Source organism: Hylobates moloch, unplaced genomic scaffold (assembly GCF_009828535.3).
Source record: "Hylobates moloch isolate HMO894 unplaced genomic scaffold, HMol_V3 SCAFFOLD_13, whole genome shotgun sequence".
Lineage (NCBI taxonomy): Eukaryota > Metazoa > Chordata > Mammalia > Primates > Hylobatidae > Hylobates > Hylobates moloch.
The window spans coordinates 51,919,085-51,937,270 of record NW_026652288.1 but is presented as its reverse complement, the minus strand read 5'-3'; the positions used below and the strand labels follow the sequence as shown (position 1 = coordinate 51,937,270).

The window sequence follows — 18,186 nt, the reverse complement described above, 5'->3', positions numbered from 1 at the left end:
TCTTGGCTCACTGCAAGCTCCGCCTCCTGGGTTCATGCCACTCTCCTGCCTCAAACTCCCGAGTAGCTGGGACTACAGGCGCCTGCCACCGCGCCCGGCTAATTTTTTTTTTTTTTTTTTTTTTTTAGTAGAGACGGGGTTTCACCGTGGTCTCAATCTCCTGACCTCGTGATCCACCCGCCTCGGCCTCCCAAAGTGCTGGGATTACAGGCGTGAGCCACTGCGCCAGGCCCAAAGGCTCCATATTCTATGGCCTCTCACTCACACTGTTCTGCCTGGTATAAAGCCACTCTGTCTAAATTGTGTCACAACCAATCCAGAATGGGCATCCAAATAAACCTGATGGAACTGGCTGTTTGGGTCAAAGGGGCTGTGGAGGCACTAGCATCCCAGAGTCTATTGATTTCCACTGTTGCTCCTAAGATGGGCATGGCTTGGAAGGAGGGTGGGAACTACTGCAGGTCTTTGGGGGCTGCAGCTGCAGGAGCCGAGGAGACATGTGAGCCTCCCCCTTAGGAAGCTGAGGTCCAATTGACTGGTTACCTGCCCCAGAGGACATGGGAGGGCCATCAGGATCTCACCCTGAGTGAGGCCTGGAGCTCAGCCCTCCGGCTGCCTCACTTCAGCCTCTGCACCTGCCATTCACTGCTGTCTTCTCTGGTAGCCCCTGGGATTTGATGGGGACTATCACAGGCCGGGGTATAGGCTTTGCCTGAGCACAGGTGAATCCCTGAGATGGCTCGTAGTGTGCTTATTGCGTCTTTTACTCTGTGGCTGTAACACTCCAACACTAGGAGAAAATGGCGTGGGTTCACTGCCCCTAGAGTTGTGTCTACTGCTTAGAACAAAAAGCAAGCCAGGATCCAAGGGGATTTTCAGGGAAACAATATAGAATATGCAATCAGTCTTATTTTGTGCTTGTAGGCCACCCAAATCATGGAGCTACGATTGAGGTACTTCTCATGAAGGTGACTTGAGGTGTGCCATCCCTGATACAAGAAGGAAGATGAAGGAAAGGCAGCGGTGCCTCTTGGGTAGAAGGGATTCTCTGTTGGAACTACTGTTATATGCTGAACACTAGGTGCTTCTTCTAACAACCCAGCCAAAGAGGTGTTTTGCTATGTCCAGTTTGGAGCTGCAGACACTGAGGCTCAGAGGGGTATGTAACTTGCCTGAGATAACACAACTAGGAAGTGGTAGAGATGGGAAGTCAGTCCTATCTGTCTGACTTCAAAGCCTGTGACCTTACAATGTATAAAATGGTAGGTACAGTGTTTTATATGAGTGTCTGGCCTGCACAGAATATGCAAGGAAAAAAATACACAGCAACTTATACAGCCCTGTAGCTCATGGTCCACCAGGACAGCCATGGGGTGTGGCCAGCAGGCTGCAAATTCTGCAGATGCAGCTCCACTCTTTTTTATCCTTACCCTCGGCACATGGTCAGTTGCTTGGTTGATGTGGCCCTGTCCTTACAAGTACCCAATAAGGTATGACACTGTCCTGAGGGGCCAGTTTTGTATCCTCCAATTAACTAAATCCAAATTAATTTCATGACAAACCCTACAATAAACCCAATCCAAACAGGAAGAAAGTTCTAATCTAGAGCCACATTCTGTGTCCTTATTATTAAATCAGAATTGCAAGAAGCTCGCAAAATCTTCAAACTGAGCCTGAGAAACCAAAGGTAGACATAAGGAAGAACTTCCTATGCAAGAGCGCCTTTACACCCCAGAGTGAGAGAGAAAGAGAGATGAGTTTCTTTCCCTGAAAATGGGAAAGACATTGCCTTCATATCTGGGCCAGAGGCAGGTGGCTGAACAAGGTGCCACTACCCAGCAGCCACAGCTAAAATCTGGTCTCCTGCTCCTCCCCAGACCTCCACACGCAGATTCAGCTACTGCCCTCCATGACCCTTCCTTGTTTGGCAGTTCTTCCCCATCTTTTCACAGAGGGATGAGCAGCTGACAGGGGTGTGGAGCCAGGTGGAGAGAGTGTTTGCCCAGGGCTTTCTGGGTAAGGGAGGTAAGCCCTTACATTCAGCCCTGGGATTAAGGGATCTTGAGGGCTTCTGTCACTCTCAGCTCCAAACCCACTGTGTGGTGTGGGAAAGTGCTCACACTACCCTCCCTGGCCAGGCAGGCACCCTCACCCCATTCGGTCACCCAACCTCAACTGCCCCACCGGGCCTGAGTCATTCTTGGGGAACCAGAGCCAATATGAGGATCAGAGATTCTGCAGAAAAGGGCCATCAGCATTTTAGGGAGAGGCCAGTGAGGGCAATGAGAGGACAGGCACTCCTGAGAGCCAGGCGTGGGGGTCTGTACCCAGGGGCTCCTCTTTCCCCAGGCCAGAGAGCTGCCCCTGCCGGCCTCCTACCCCAGGCACATACAGACAAGGGCTTCCCAGCATGTCCTGGCGGCAAAAGCACCCTCATAAACAAAATCACGTGCACAGCCTCATGAGTAAAACAGATAAGGAGAGATGATCTAGTTGGTGCAGAGGAGGGACCATGATCCTTCTCACCTGCTGACCTCCCCCTGCACCCCTGAAAGCAGCCCTTAGGGTCCTCAGTTTGGAAATGCCTGGGTCTGGGCCATTCCCACTCTTTGACAAGTATGTCTAAGCAGCACGTTATTGTTGGTGGCCCCCCTGGGCTGCAATATAATCTCTGAGGCTTTTTTCCGTGACAATTGAAAGTTTTTACTGTTCAGTTTTTGAGCTCTAAATATAATTTTTTTGAGACAAGGTCTCCCTCTGTCACCCAGGCTGGAGTGCAATGGTGCAATCACAGCTCACCGCAGCCTCAACAGCCTCAAGTGATCCTCCCACCTCAGCCTCCCAAGTAGCTGGGACTACAGGTATGCATTATCAAACCCAGCTAATTTTTGTATTTTTTTGTAGAGGTGGAGTCTCACCATGTTGCCCAGGCTTGTCTTGAACTCTGGGCTCAAGTGATCCACCTGCCTCAGCCTCCCAAAGTGCTGGAATCACGGGCAGGAGCCACCACACCTGGCCTATGATCTCAGTAAAACTGATTTTTTTAACACTGCCACTAAGTTACCGTGGCTTTGGATACATTCTTCCCCTTCCTCAACCTGTTTTCTTATCTATGAAATAAAAAGTCTGGAGTCCATTACATCCAATGCCCCTTCTAGCTCCAGCATCCCCACCTGTCTATTCCTTTTTCTATATAAGCAAAATAACCTGGTGGTTAAGAGCTTGGGCTATGGAACCAGATTGCTTGGATAACCACACCTAGCTCTGCTACTTCCTAGCTGTGTGACCTTAAACAAGTTACTTAACCACTCTGTGCCTTATTTTCCTTATAGGCAAAATTAGGATGATGATAGTATTTATATTACAGGCTGTTGTGAAGAGAATCAGTTAAAGGCTTGACAGCAGTGCTGGCACACAGTTGGCACTCAATGAGCATTAGCAAGTATTCCTCAAAGTGTTGTACATGGGGTGGACTATACTCCATCTGTCTGAGAAGGGAAGCTAGAGACCACCCAGGCTGGTGAGGCAGAGCTGAACCTAAACCTCTAGGCCTTTGTGTTCCTAAGCTGGAGTTTAGGGTTTGGCTGAAAATCCCTCTGCTGGCCTTCCACAGCCCTGGAGGAAGCTTTCTCAGGGCTCTTCAGGGCTCCTCTGAGGAGGATGGAGTGATCAGTCTGGAAGAGTGTGGGGTGCATCCCAGCAAGGGCCAGGAGCCCTAAGGTTGCCAAGGAAGGGAGCAGAGTGGTGACAGCCTGGGATCTGGCCGACTGGTTTGGTAGCAGGGTGGGGAGGGCCTGAGAGGTGCAGGGTTGAGAGGCCAGCCAACCGGGGAATCACTTGGGTACAGCTTGAGGAGTGGGGTCCAGACTCAGAGTAGAGAACTGTGGAGATGAAGAGGAAACGAGGTGATACCAAGAGACACATGGAGGGAGGAGCAGTAAGATTTGGCGAGTGACAGAGGCAGGAGTAGGACGGAGGTAGCTTTGGGGGTGACAGGACAGAGGGCTTGAAATTGCAGCCCTGGACACTACTGACCCGCCTCCAGCCAGCTGGATGACTACAGCGTGAGAGGTCACTTCTGTGAGCGTGAATCACCTCACCTGTAAACTGGAACACCACGTGCCCGCTACTGAACCTAGGGCTGTGGTGATGATCACAGGCAAAGTAATGTATTTGTAAACCACAAAATCCAATTAAGTGTAGATTTTTCTTGCCGACTGGATGTGGGGGCTGAGAGAGACATCACTGAGGCCAAGAGGATAAGCTGGGAATCCAGAAGTCAGGGAGTGGGGAAGCAAAGAAACCTGATTCCCGAAAGGGCCTCTATAAGCCAGATGCTTTACACATGTTCTTATCACAACCCACTTTTACAAAGGAGGAAACTAAGGCTCAGAGATGTTAGGTAACTTGACCGAGGTCATACAGCTAGTAAGTGGCAGAACTTGGATTTAAACCCAAGTTGCCTAGTTCTGAAGCCTAAGATCTCTACACTGAACAAAGCATGCTGTCTGCTCCTACAGAGTTAGTGGGAGGCTGAACAAGCACCAGGGGTGGCTGGGTAATAGGCAGGTCTGGCCTTGAGCAGCTTACATATTCCCTCTGAGCCTTGGTATCCTCTTGTGAGCTATGTACAGCCCTGGAGTGGCGATGGTATCAAACTAATGTACCTAAGTAAGGATGGCAATTGGGGTGTGGTGAGTGTGTGATTATTGCTGTGTCAGGCATCAGGACGTTAATCAATGGACACAATTTCAGTTCCCCAGGCAGGGCAGACTGCAGCCACAGACAGCTAGCTGCAGTTGCACCATTTATTGAGACACAGACAGGGAAGGGGGATGTGGGTAGATTCAGGCAGAGGGTGGGTCTGGTGGGGGACCGGAGAGGTTGAAGGGTCTTTGGGGACCACTCCCAATTTCTCTCTCTCCTAATGGCTTGGGAAATTCAACCTCCTCTCAGTGGTCAAAAGGTCACCCCCAAGTCACCCAAGCACATCACTCAAGCTGGCAACTTTAACCTCCCCTCCCATCCTACCGCAGGACCAAGGAGAAAACCTGAGTAGATTTTAGCCCTTCCCAAGATGCAAATAGTCTGGTATGAAAATACCCTGGGTCTGAGGTCTCCTGGCCGTTCCTGCTCCTGAGAAGTGGCTGGAAAGGGCAGCAGAGGTGGGGTGAGGAGGGCAGGGACAGAATTGCAGGGGCCCTTGCAGGACTCAGCAGCTAATATCTCTGGCTGGACGTCTTGACCGTGGTGGTCTTCCTCAGGATGGAGGTGCCCCCAGAGACTGGCCCTCCCTTGACGGTGCCGTAGCCCACATTTGTGCTGAATCCACCCTTGGTGGCCCCCCCACTCCCACCCAGGGAGATGCCACCTCCAAAGCCGGCTGCGCCACCTCCGCACACAGTGGTGGATTTGCCAGTCACAGCTGCAAAGCAAAGGGTCTGGATTAATCAGGGTGGCTGTGCCACGAGAGGGCTGGGGGACACCCAGAAATCAGTGGGGAATCAGAACAAAGTCAGGCAGCAGAGCTATGGGAAATGGATAGAGAAGCCCAGTACTAGGACCCTCGGAACCTGTCTCCACGGGCTCGAATGGAGTAGACCATGCTTTAGGGCAAGGACAGGTTGCATAAACTGAGCAGAGTTCTGGGGCCTAGCCAGGGGTGGAGCAGGAAGTGGGGAGTAAATACTCACAAATGCTGACTGCACTGGGACATTCTCCAGACATCCTAGGGGACACAGAAAGGCCGGGAGAGCAGTCAGTGGTCCCTGGTGCCCACATGAAAACCCTCTCCTTCCCTCTGCCTTTATATTGGATCAACTCAGTGAATCCTGATGACGAGACCAGGAAGCATGAGAAGTATGTGTATAGGGCTGTGCCCAGGTCCAAAAGCCAGTGCTGCAGAGAAGGCAGAGCCACCAGTAGGCTGTGCCAACTCCCATCCTCCCCTTTTCTTTCCTCTCTGCCCATGTGGGCTACGGACAGCATCCCTGCCCCAATGGAAACAAGCCCACAACCAGACAGAGCTGCCTAGTTTCTGCCCAGTTTCTCTCTGTTTCATGGCTTTCCTAAGGACAGGGATGGTGGATTTTTTTTTTCCAAAGCTTCCACTGCTGGTGAAATCTGCTGGTGAAAGAGGAAGTTCCATTCCTACCGGGCTGTCAGCCACAGTAAGGATTAACAAGAGTTGTGCCAACCAAGGAGAGGAGTGGTGGAGGCAGTGGGCACAAGCAGAATTTCCCCCCGCGTGAGTCAGGATCTTGCTCCCTGCTTCCTCCCTCTCCCTCTTGACCCCAGAGCACACTCCTTGGGCTCTCCCCCAGGGCAGGCCTGAGCAGCTCTCTGGGTCGGGCAGGAGGGGCCACCACCTGCTCTCCTCGCTCTCTAGAAGCTTGCGGTAGGTGGCAATCTCCACGTCCAGGGCCAGCTTGACATTCATCAGCTCCTGGTAGTCACGCAGCAGCCGTGTCAGGTCCTCCTTGGCCTGGTGCAGGGCCACATCCAGATCCCCAAGCTTCTTCTGAGCATCCTTGAGCGCCAGCTCCCCATGCTGCTCCGCTTCCGCAATGGCTGTCTGCAGCTGCTGACACTGCCCAGGGGAGAAAGGTGTTGGAAGCACCCTCCGGGATCATCCCATTCATCTCTCTGCCCTCAAGCCATGGAGGCATCATCATTCCCACATCCCTGCCCCCAACCAACGGGGAAAGAGAGAAGAGAAATATTCATCTGAAGAGATGCTATTACACAAGCAGGATCAACTAAGGCCACTAAGAAAGTCCTTACTGAAGTCTAACCTCAACCCCTCCTGCTGCAGATCAGCCCAATGCCTCAGAAGAGATGAAATAAATAACACAGCCTTATTAGTAACCAGGTGCTTCATTCCAATCTGTGAAAGAACCTACACTTTTTAGACGTCCTAAAGATGGAGTCGGCATCAGCATCTGTGACCTGGCCCCTTGAACCCTCTACCTCCTGTTCTGACTTCCTGGAGATGGGATGGATCAGTTTCCTTGGAGAAGGTTGTCCCACCTGCTCTACCATTCATATACCGTGTGACGTTGGACAAGCCCCTTCCCCCTCTGTGCCTCAGTTTCCCTCCTGTAAAAGGAGCCTGTAATCAATGGCCTAGCATTCTATTGTGTCCATCAGGAGAAGAGCAGGCCTAGCCCCTCGAGATGACAATGAGAAGGCCCTGCCAACACCCAGTCCAGACCCCCAACCCCCCAGGTAGAGTCCTACCTGCTTCTTGGCTGCATCTGCCTCCCCCTGCAGCCTCTGGATAGTGCGGGTGAGCTCAGCAATCTCGTTCTTGGTGTCCCGCAGGTTGTCTCCATGCTTCCCAGCCGTCACCTGCAGCTCCTCATACTGGGGACCAAAGAAGTGGCAGTGAGCTTTCAAATGGCCCCAGCCCACCCTCACAGCTGGAGGCCCCATGCAGGTTGAGTATATCTGGCCCCCCAGACTCCAAGGTTCCCAGAGGCCCAAGCCTCTCACAATGGGAGAAGATCTGATCCGACCCCAGGCCTCACACCTGAGCCAGCTATGCCTCTCACCTTGATCTGGTACCAGGCCTCGGCCTCAGCCCGGCTCCTCTGGGCAATCAGCTCATACTGGGCCTTGACCTCGGCAATGATGCTGTCCAGGTCCAGGTTGCGGTTGTTGTCCATGGACAGCACCACATTGGTGTCAGACACGTGGGTCTGCACTTGGCTCAGCTCCTGAAGAAACAGAGACAGCTGCCACCAGCACCCCTGCTCCAGGCCCCAGGAAGCAACAGAGGGTGAAGGACATGGGCCCCCAGGTAGCATCAGGAGGCCTGTGCTCTTGTCCAGGCTCCAGCCTAGAGCAAAGTAAGGAAAACTGCAAGGAAAGGCCTCAGTCTCCCCAGCTGTAAAATGAAGCTCCCATTTTTACAGACTTTGTTTATTTTTATGGGTTTGCAAGCTTCCAAAAGATTAGAGAGGGAGCTCTCTGCACTAACACTGGTGCCCGGCACTGTGCTAGCACATTCACTAACCCCTCTAGGCCTCAGAACACCCTGTGCAGCAGGCGGGCCCATGGCAGGCTCACAGGGTGCCTTTGTGCAAATTGGGGAAAGACACCCCTACAGGTGGAAGCAGCACGTCCAGCACCAGCCAAGTCACCAACTGCATCACCATCCACAGTAGTCCTGACCATGGACAAGTGAGGAAAGAGGTTTGGAGAGGAGGAGTCATGCATCCAAGGGCACCAGGTCCAGGGTGGGACCGAGCCTGGGACCAGTCTGTTGCAGCACAAAGCCCAAGTGGTTCCCTCTAGAGCACACTGAAAGGTATAGACTGTCGTGATGTTCTTGGGCCCTCCTGTTTCTAGAACCATCGTCTTTCACACATAAGTAGGCTTCAGGATGCTGTGAATGGCAGGTTAGGTGATGGGGAATCGAAGGTCTCTGTTCTGGCCTTGGGACCAGCTGGATCGCTGGGTCACGACTGTGATGGCTCCCACGTGGGGCTCTGGCTTCATCTCTCCCATGGTCCTTCCTGCTATGGGCTGCCCATAGAATGCCCTAAACTCCAGCTCTGACAAATCACTCATTCACTCAGTAGTCCTCAGAGGCTCCCTGATGGGTGGAGAACCTTCCCCCTAAAACTCAACACCTCCCGTATTCTGGTCTTCTCTCCATCCTTTCTCAAATACTGGCCCTTCATGGCAGCCCAGGGAATTATAACAGAATAATAATAACAACCCTCTCATGCTGAGCATCACTGTGGTTCAGACTCTGCGTTAGGCACGTGGCAGGTACTAACTCATTACATGCCCTTTTCCAGTAGCACAAAGAGATGAAGTAACTTGCCCCAGATCACAAGCCAGTAAGTGAGGAGCTCAGTTTCAAACCCCAGAAGTCTGACATCAGAAACTGAGAAGACACAGACTAAAATAGAGATAGGCAGGAACAAAGGGAGACAGGGGGAAAAGAGAAATACCAAAGGCAAAACTGATATCCATACTGATGTAGATGTAGATTGTTAAATTAGATTGTCTTTCAAAAAGTGGGATGAGGAGTTTAGAGATCCAATCAATCTAGTCACTACAAAAACTTGTGGTTTTTGGGAAGATATGAGTTTTGGAGATAGACAAGCCTGAGATCAAGTCTCCAGCCTGACGTGCACTGGCCGTGTAGCTGACGTAGCAGCTAAACCCCGCGATGCCTCAGTTCCCTCTTCTGTAACGCGGCCTGATCATACTTTCTTCCTGTGGTGGTTGTGGGGCTTAAGATCCATGTATGACCCACGGCATGTGCTGAGTAAAGTACATTCTTACTTGCCCAGACTTCTCTGAAGGCCATTGGAGGTGCCCATAAGGCCTATTTGTCACAGATAAGATTGTGTTGTCACAGCTGCTTTGTCTCCTTCCCCACAGAGATGAACTGTCAGCATCATCGTGAAGCATCTTGCCCCCGCCCTCCTCAGCTCAGGGTCTCTCTCCAGCCCCATGTCAGAGCATAGTTCTGAGGAAAATCAACCCGAAACTTTTAAGACAAGGAGGCAAAATCTCTCTACTGGATGGCATCAAGAGTGGATGAGGTGATGCAATGGTCTTGCTGGAACAAGGGGATAGAAAGGTCAGGCTTGGCCAGGTGCAGTGGCTCACACCTGTAATCCCAGCATTTTGGGAGGCCAAGGCGGGCCAATCACTTGAGCTCAGGAGTTCAAGGCTAGCCTGGCAAAAATGGTGAATGCTGTCGCTACAAAAAATACAAAAATTAGCCAGGCATGGTGACGTGCGCCTGTAATCCCAGCTACTTGGGAGGCTGAGGTGGGAGGATTGCTTGAGCCCAGGAGGTCGAGACTGTAGTGAGCTGCAATTGCACCCTCCAGCATGAGTGACAGGATGAGACCCTGTCTCAAAAAAAAAAAAAAAGGTCAGGCTTTCCAATGAAAGGGAGCTCGTGAAATCGGAGCAGAAAGAGCTCTGTGAATCGCTAAGGTGTGTGTCTCCTTAGACACCAGGGACTGTAAGGGGGAAAGATAGTGGAGACTTTTAGGCAAGGGTAAAGGGAGCCAGCGGGCAGAAGTGGCACAAGCGGAAGAAGGACTGGGTTCCACAGACACCCCAGGCCAGAGGGAGGCCACAATGGAGGCTACCTTCCTGCCCTATGAGACACCCAGTGATAGGTGGTTCACCCCCCAGATTGCCGTGGGATCTGGCTTGGCCAAAACCAGACCATGGCATTGGCTACTGAGACCCATGCTGGTTCCATGACTGATCGAGCCCATGAAGCAGCAAGGAAACGACTGTGCTGATCTTTGTTCTCACCCCACGGAGGCACTGCTGGGCCGTGAGGACCTCTGACAGGAAAGGGCCCAGGCTTGGTCCCTACCTCTCTTTCCCTTGCCTCCTGCTCACCTAACTGTGTCCACACTCGATGTGGGCACTCACCACCCACTGGTCCCCAAGCACCATGCTCCTTCATGCCTCCGTGACACTGCACAGGCTGGGCCTCAGGCTGCCAAGTCCTTCCTGCTCCTCCTCTAGAAGTCCAGCCCTTCCATCAAGATCCAACTCAGATGTCATCTCCCTCGAAGGCTTCCACAGCCCTCCCAGGAAGGGTCAGCCACGGAGTCCCCATGTACCTTTGCACCCATGCCTGTCCTCCACAGCTCTTATCACTTGATAACCTGGCCCCACAAGAGCTGAGACTTTGTCTTTTTTGCTATGTGGAAGGTGCTCTGTAAATGTTTGTTAAATAAACAAGGCATAGCAATGGAAAGGAATGCTGAGTGTGCCAGCCATGTCCTTAGACCAAAGAAAAACCAATTCCTAAACATTCAGAAAAAAGGGGGAGAGAGAATGGAACCTAACAGACCACAAGGAGGCCCCAGACCATGGATGACCATCAATGACCCTGGCAAAGTAGAAACTGGGGAAGCACCTAAAAACTCAGCACGGCAGCCCAGAACACTTCCCAGCAAGTTCCATCCAGACAGGCCGTGCGGAGATGCTGGAAGGCAAGCAATCCAGCCAAGGATAAGCCTGAGAAACACCAAAGCCAGGGGTCAGAGGCTGCTAGATGAACTCTAGGCAGAAATAACACGGAGGTCCCTTTGGGCTGATCCCTACAGAAGATCCAGGAAAGGCCAATCGCTCAGCTGCTTTGTCATTTGCCTCTTTTCCATCAAGAACAAACTGGTCATCAAAGTGGAAAGCACAAGAAATATGCTTGAGGGGAAATGGGAACCCAAGACAGGGTAGATGAGAGGCCTTGGCCTTGTTAGAGATCACAGGGATCCAGGCCAGAAGAGCATACACTCAGAGGCTCCAGAGACTGCCAAGGGGAAGAACGCCCTGGTCATCCTTGAGAGATATGGAGAGAAGGAGACCCCAAAACCCCAAACACAGCAAATGGCCTGATTTTCAAACAGGAGAGGTTTGGAATTTTTCAAATAAAGCTGACATCAACCTCCTCCAGACCCACAGAATGAATTCCTAAATGTGTGTGAGAGGCATGAAGCCATCAAGGGTTCCCTAAGGAAAAGTGGAACCAAGTGGATTTCATTTTCCTTCATGATTATAATATTAAACTGCTAAAGGCCTGCCATGGACAATGTTTGACCAAGCCTTTCATAGCATTCTTGAAAGAAGACAGAAAAATGTGATCCTGGTAACAGTACTGTTAAGGGGATTTTAAAGTAGCTGAGGCTATTTAACCACAAATTATTGGTTAACAGACTAACAGTCCCTTGGAAAATCACCACTGAAGACCCACAGGACTTTATTTTAGGCCCTGATTGCCTTAACTTGTGTATCAATGATTTACACTGAGATGCTATCAAATACCTAGACTGAAAGTTTATCCCATCTGCAGATAACACAAAGCTATGCATCACTAATACACTGGATAAAAGAATCAAGTTACTAAGAGCCCACATAGCTTAAAAGGTTGGGAGGACACCACAATGGCATTTCATAGGAAAGAAAGGGAATGGTTAACTATTCCACTCAATTTCAAAATTCAGCTATCCAAATACGGGAAGTTGGAGGAGAGTAGATGCATGTCTCATTTGAAAGGATTTATGTGAAAAAGTCCAGAAGGGATTCTAAGAAGCCAACATTGTGAAACGACTTCTAAAACAATACATAAACTAGTGCACTATTAGGCTGCATCAATAGAAGTTTGTATCTGGTACCTCCCTCCACACCCCTCTATCTTCTGAATACTTCACCAAGAGCCATGTTTCCTGAACGTCCTCACATGCCACAGATTTTTATCCTGTCATCATCATGACTTCTAAAGGCTGTCATGTGAAAGGCATAAGTCACACGGAAGACAATTGGGCAAAGTCAAGGGCAGAAGTCATGAGAAGGAGATCCAAGTCAGTGCTCTAATAAAGTTGTTCAACAATGGCAATGCCTACCCTAAAAAGTAGTGAGCTCACTGCCACCGGAAGTATTTGAGTAGAGGTTACATATGATAGGGTTATGTCAGGGATGTCATAGAAAGTTTTCTTGCACTGGATGGAAGGTTGGTCTTGAGGTCCCTGCGGACCCTAAGAGTCTATGATTCTGCGATCAACTCATATTAAGTTCAACCCTCTCACTCTAGTCTCCAACGCCCTCTTGTCTCCTGGAACCCCTCCTGGATTCTTTAATCTACCCACACCTCACCTGCTACTCCAATCTGGAATCCCAGTCCCTCCTTTCTGCCCATTCCTCCTCCTCATCCCTTGCTCCATTACAAACCGGGCAGGAAGAGGGCAATATAACAGTGGTAAGAGTCAGACTTCGGAGTTCAAGAGCCAGATTTGAATTCTAGCATGCTTCTTCCTAGCTATGTGACCATGAGCAAGTAACTCTGAGCCCCAGGGTCCTTGACTATAAAATTGAGACAATAATAGTACTTGCATTCTGGGGTTATTGAGAAGATTATGTTAAAAGTTTGCCCCAGTGCCTGGCCCGTCAAAAGCACTCAATACGTGGAAGCTAGCATTAATTAAAGTGTCAAGGTTTTAGGCTGGGTGTGGTGGCTCACGCCTGTAATCCCAGCACTTTCGGAGGCCGAGGCGGGTGGATCACCTGAGGTCAGGAGTTCAAGACCAGCCTGGCCAACATGGCAAAACTCCATCTCTACTAAAAATACAAAAATTAGCCGGGCATGGTGGCAAGCACCTGTAGTCCCAGCTACTCCAGTGGCTGAAGCAGGAGAATCGCCTGAACCCTGGGGGCGGAGGTTGCAGTGAGCCGAGATTGTGCCACTACACTCCAGCCTGGGCAACACAGCGAAACTCTGTCTCAAAAAAAAAAAGTGTTAAGGTTTCATCTTCCACCAATGAGGTTGCACTGGTGAATTCAGGTCAGACCTCCATGGAAAACCCCCAGTGCTGTTTATAGTATATGCAAACTCTCCCTGCCCATTGGCCACCTCACCATTTCATAGAGTTGCTGCAGGAAGTCAATCTCCTGGGTCAAGGTGCCCACTTTGCCATGCAGATCTATCCGGCCCATGTACGCTGCATCCACATCCTGGGGACGAGAGAGCAAGACAGATCCTCAGCCCCCAGGGATGTCACCTCTCCCCGAATCAGCCCAGTACCCTGGCAGCCAAAGGACCACCTCCCCCACTCCACTGGGCTCACCTTCTTGAGCACCACAAACTCGTTCTCCGCAGCAGTGCGCTTGTTGATTTCATCCTCGTACCTGTTACACACGGGAGACTCAGGCCAGGCTCAGCCTGGCTCTGCCTTTCAGGCATGGGACCCACTCAGCCTTACGGAAGCCCTGATGGGTCCCTCACTGATCAAGAACACCTCTGGGGAGCAGTTCTTTAATGTAGCCAACCAGTGAAGAAACGTGGGGCCTGCCTTGATTTAAACATTCTCTCTCCCCACCCCATTTTAGGGAAAGAGGCACAGAATTTGTGCAATAATATGGCAATCAAGAGCTGCCATCTCTTTTGATCCAAGCCCTTAGGGGGCTTTAGAGGGACAAGTGAAAATGTGTCAACAGTGGCTGACCTTTACCATCACTTTCAACAACACACTGTCATTCAAACCAGCTAACTCCTCCCCAACCACTTTTGATGAGATTTTAAAGTTTAGAAATTGCCATGGTCAATTTATGGGAAAAGTCATTTTTAAATGTGCGTATTTAAAAGTTATAAATACGCATATCAACCAATTATAATATATAAACCTTCTTTGGAGCTTGAGTCAAATAAGCTGTATTTTTAAATTTATGACATATATGGGATCACTGGAAATTCAAAACTGGCTGGATATTTAATGATATTGAGGAATTATTGTTTTAAAATTTTTTAGGTGTGATTATGGCACTGTATGTTTTATTGAGTCATAGATGAAATACATTCACATGCAGATATATGAGTATAACTTATAAAATATTAGTGAATGAAATGACAAGATGCCTGGGATTTGCTTCAAGACTACAAGGGAATCGGAACACGTAGAAAAAGGCAAAGTTAAAAAAAAAAGACTACACGAGAAGAAGGGAAGTGGGGAGGTGTAAAAAATGCAACAAGATTGGCTATGAGTCGATAATGATTAAAGCTGGGTGACAGGAACATGGGATTCATTATACTATTCCCCCTACTTTAAAAACTTTTTTAAATTACAAACAAACCTGCCAATTCTTCAGGTGGCAGCAGGTGCTGGAACTGAGCACCTGAGGGAGCCAGCTCTGTCTGTGCATCCCCCAGGTGGACCTGGGACCCCGGGAATGGGGTGGCCCTCTTGGCAGGTTTCCCACTGCCCCTCCTCACTCCCACATGGCCCCGCCTGGCCTGCTCTCCTCACTTGTTCTTGAAGTCTTCCACAAGGTCCTGCACATTCCTGAGCTCTGAGTCCAGCCTCCCCCGCTCGCCCTGAAGTCTGTCCAGCGTGCTCCACATGCTACCCAGGTAGGCCTCAAAGAGGGGCTCCAGGCTGTTCCTGGTGACACCCAAGTTCTGGCCCTGCTCCTGCAGCAGTGCCCACTTGGTCTCCAGCACCTTATTCTGTTGCTCCAGGAATCGCACCTGAGCCAGAGCAGAAAGGGTGGGCTGACGTCATCCTCTGGTCACCAGAGGAGCAAAGGATGGGGTCCATTGCCACCTCCCCTCCAAGGCCAGGGCACCATAGGGACACTGCAGCCGCACCTACACTTTGCTGTGGGCAGGCACTCTTTAGGGGAATAGACTGCTGGAAATGACCGTCCAGTCTGATGGAAAGAACCCTAACAAGTTAATAAGCACAAAAGCCCAGCTCAGTAGCAGTACCAATTTACTAGTTGGTAACCTTGGTCGAATCATTTCTCTCTGAGTCTCCCTCTCTCACTTGTCCTGCGTAAACTGGACTAGATCTATGTTTCTGACCCCTAATTCTGCATTAAAATCATCTGTTTAAAATGTAAATCAACTGTTTAAAATCACACACTTTGGGAGCCTGAAGCTGGAGGAGTGCTTGAGCTCAGGAGTTCAAGACCAGCCTGGGCAACATAGCAAGACTGTCTCCACTAAAAATCAAGACAATTAGCCAGGTGTAGTGGCATGCACCAGTAGTCCCAGCTACTCAGGAGGCTGAAGTGGGAGGATCACTTGAGCCCGAGGGATGGAGGCTGCAGTGAGCTATGATTGTACCACTGCACTCCAGTCTGGGAAACAGAGCAAGACCCTGTCTCAAAAAATAATAATAATAAATTAAGAAACTTGGCGAACTGGGTGAAAGAGTATACAGGAGTATGTTGTACTATTCTTGCAACTTTTCTGTAAATTCAACATTTTTTCCCAAAAAAGTCTTTTTTTAAAATACCAATGGCTGGGCCCTTCCTCTATAGACTCAGAAGGAGGCTTATGGTGTGGGTTTAACAGGACCCCCAGGGAGTTCTTGGCCCAGCTGGGGTTCCAAGATAATCTCTCAGCCCTCCAGCTCCAAGGCTGTGATTCTGCAAGCCTGAGAAAGGTTTTGGCTTGTTTGGCCTCTGGGACAGTCCCACAGGAAAACCAAAAGTCACTAGGGGAGAGTGTGAGGAGGCAGGCAAGATGGCTTGCTTCATATTCTGTCATCCAGTCTCCCCAGGTCCCACCTCCACACCACCTGGGCCTCAGTCACATGGCCTGGGAGCACCATGCAGCAGGTGTGCCTATCATGAGCAGTAACACCTCTTAGTGCCAAAAACCACAGAGTCCAGGGGCCTGGGTCTCGGTCCCACCTCTGCCTCCAACTCCTTGTATCATCCTGGGCAAATCATTTGAGCTCTCTAGACCTCAATTTTCTCATCTCAAAAATGGGCACAATATCACTATTTCTGACTCTTCATAGAAGCACTGTGGGTACCTCAGGAGAAAAGGGATGTGCATGTTCTTTGGAAACACACAATTCACTGAACCAAGGTACATTTGTCTGCCAGACCTTCCCCATCATGACCCGCTGCCTTGGCTCAGGACTGAGGTGGACAATGCCAGTGAAACAGACCAGGAAATCCCAGCACAAGTGTTGCCCCCATCCATCTGGAGGCAAGGGCAAGGTTCAGGGCACACCTATGGGCAACAGGTCAAACTCCACACCCCCAGAGCTTGGTGACCTGGCGACCACCCTCCTCATTGTCCACCCCAAACTGAGCTTCTTCACTCAAACGGAGAGTAAAAAAAGGAGAAGCAAAAGGGAGCCTACCCCAGGACCCCACCCCCACACAACTGTGTTTTGATCACATCTTGTTCTCAAGCCTCCTCCAAGCCTGAAAGAACAGAACAAACAGGGCTCCATACTCTTAGCCTTGAACAACTCTTTCGAATCCTGAGCCATCGTTTCCCCAGTTGTAAAATGACAAGAGGCAATGCAGGCCACCCCACTAAGAGGAGCAATGAGGACAATCCATTTTTTGATGATGAGGTAAGGCTACTGTGTCATCAACTGTATTAATCATGGTGGTAGGACAGGCTTCAACATGGGCAAGGTGGGCTTGGCAAACAGGACTCATGAGTGGACTGGAGACTCCCCCACACAGGCACAGCGAAGACCTGAAGGCCGCCTCCAGCCACCCACGTCTTGGCATCCCAGGCTCAGACTGGGAGAGCTCCAGAGCTCTATCAACCACCATCCTAGTACAAGTAGGCTACAGCAGCCCTGGCCCAGCCCACCCTCTACTAGAGGTCCCGCTTCTTCCCCAAGAGCTCCCTTCCTCCTTCCTGCTTGGCCCACCTTGTCAATGAAGGAGGCGAACTTGTTGTTGAGGGTCTTGATCTGCTCCCGCTCCTGAGTGCGCACTCGCTGGATCTCGGGGTCGATCTCCACATGGAGGGGGGTCAGCAGGCTCTGGTTGACAGTGACCTCCTGGATCCCCCCAGGAGGACAGGCAGGCCCAAACGTCTGCCTGCCAGCCCCCTGTCCCATAAATGCCCTGCTGCCAAAGCCAAAGCCCCCCAGAGCCCGCCCCGATGAGGCCCCTCTGGCCACGCTGACAGAGATACTCTTGTGGCCCCCCAGGTTATAGAGGCTTCGACTGCCAAAGCCACCTGTGCCGGGGCCACAGCGGGCCCCACCACCACTGCCACTGCTCCGGGACACCGTCACTGAGCTGAAGCTGGTGCGGGCCTGGGACCCACTTTCTCTGCTGGCAGAGTTGGAGCTGAAGCCCCCTTTGGTGGAGTATGTTTGCCGAGAGACGGAGGACCTCATAGCTGCAGAGAGGCCGGAGGGCAGGACGAGAGGGCAGGAAGGGAGTGCCGTGAGCTCCTGGGTCACTGTGGGCTTTTTATCTTTCCCAACTGGGCCGGCTCCCCAGCTCCACAGACACTCCTGCGCCATCGCCCCAGGGGGAGAGGGAGGGGTCCTGCGGGCCACGGGGAGTGCCCTCTCCCCCAGCAGGAGGGAGGGGCCCTCCCGGTTATCACCTGTGCTCCAGAGCTGGGGCTGAGCCGAGACTGTCTGGGGCAGGATGCCACCTTCTCCCCCTGCCCCCAGGCTCTCCTCGGTTGGCACAGGATGATACGGGCTCCCACGGCCACCCCCACCACCCAGTGGCTGACTTGCTGTCCTCCCACCCAGCCCCAGTGGCCACTGTCAATAGGACTCTGTTCCATGGGGTTTGTCCCAGGCCCCTGTCGTAAGCCAAGGCTGCAGGGCCTGGGGCTGTGCAGGTGGTAGGAGAAGGAGCATTTGGCAATGGGCTGCCAGAGAGAGCATCCAGGCCTGCTCCCATCCCACCCCCAGCCCA

At 51.2% G+C, this 18,186-nt stretch overlaps 1 protein-coding gene across 1 annotated transcript; it reads right to left on the bottom strand.

Annotated features, from left to right (window-relative positions):
* Positions 1-4,755: 4,755 nt before the first annotated feature.
* On the bottom strand, positions 4,756-17,699 carry KRT79 (keratin 79). The gene is made up of 9 exons (XM_032173654.2): positions 17,172-17,699; positions 14,790-15,010; positions 13,614-13,674; positions 13,405-13,500; positions 7,554-7,718; positions 7,240-7,365; positions 6,369-6,589; positions 5,694-5,728; positions 4,756-5,425 (listed from the first exon to the last, which is right to left on the bottom strand). The coding sequence occupies exons 1-9, from the start codon at positions 17,646-17,648 to the stop codon at positions 5,220-5,222; spliced, it is 1,608 nt and encodes a 535-aa protein (XP_032029545.1). The 5' UTR covers positions 17,649-17,699; the 3' UTR covers positions 4,756-5,219.
* Positions 17,700-18,186: the final 487 nt, after the last annotated feature.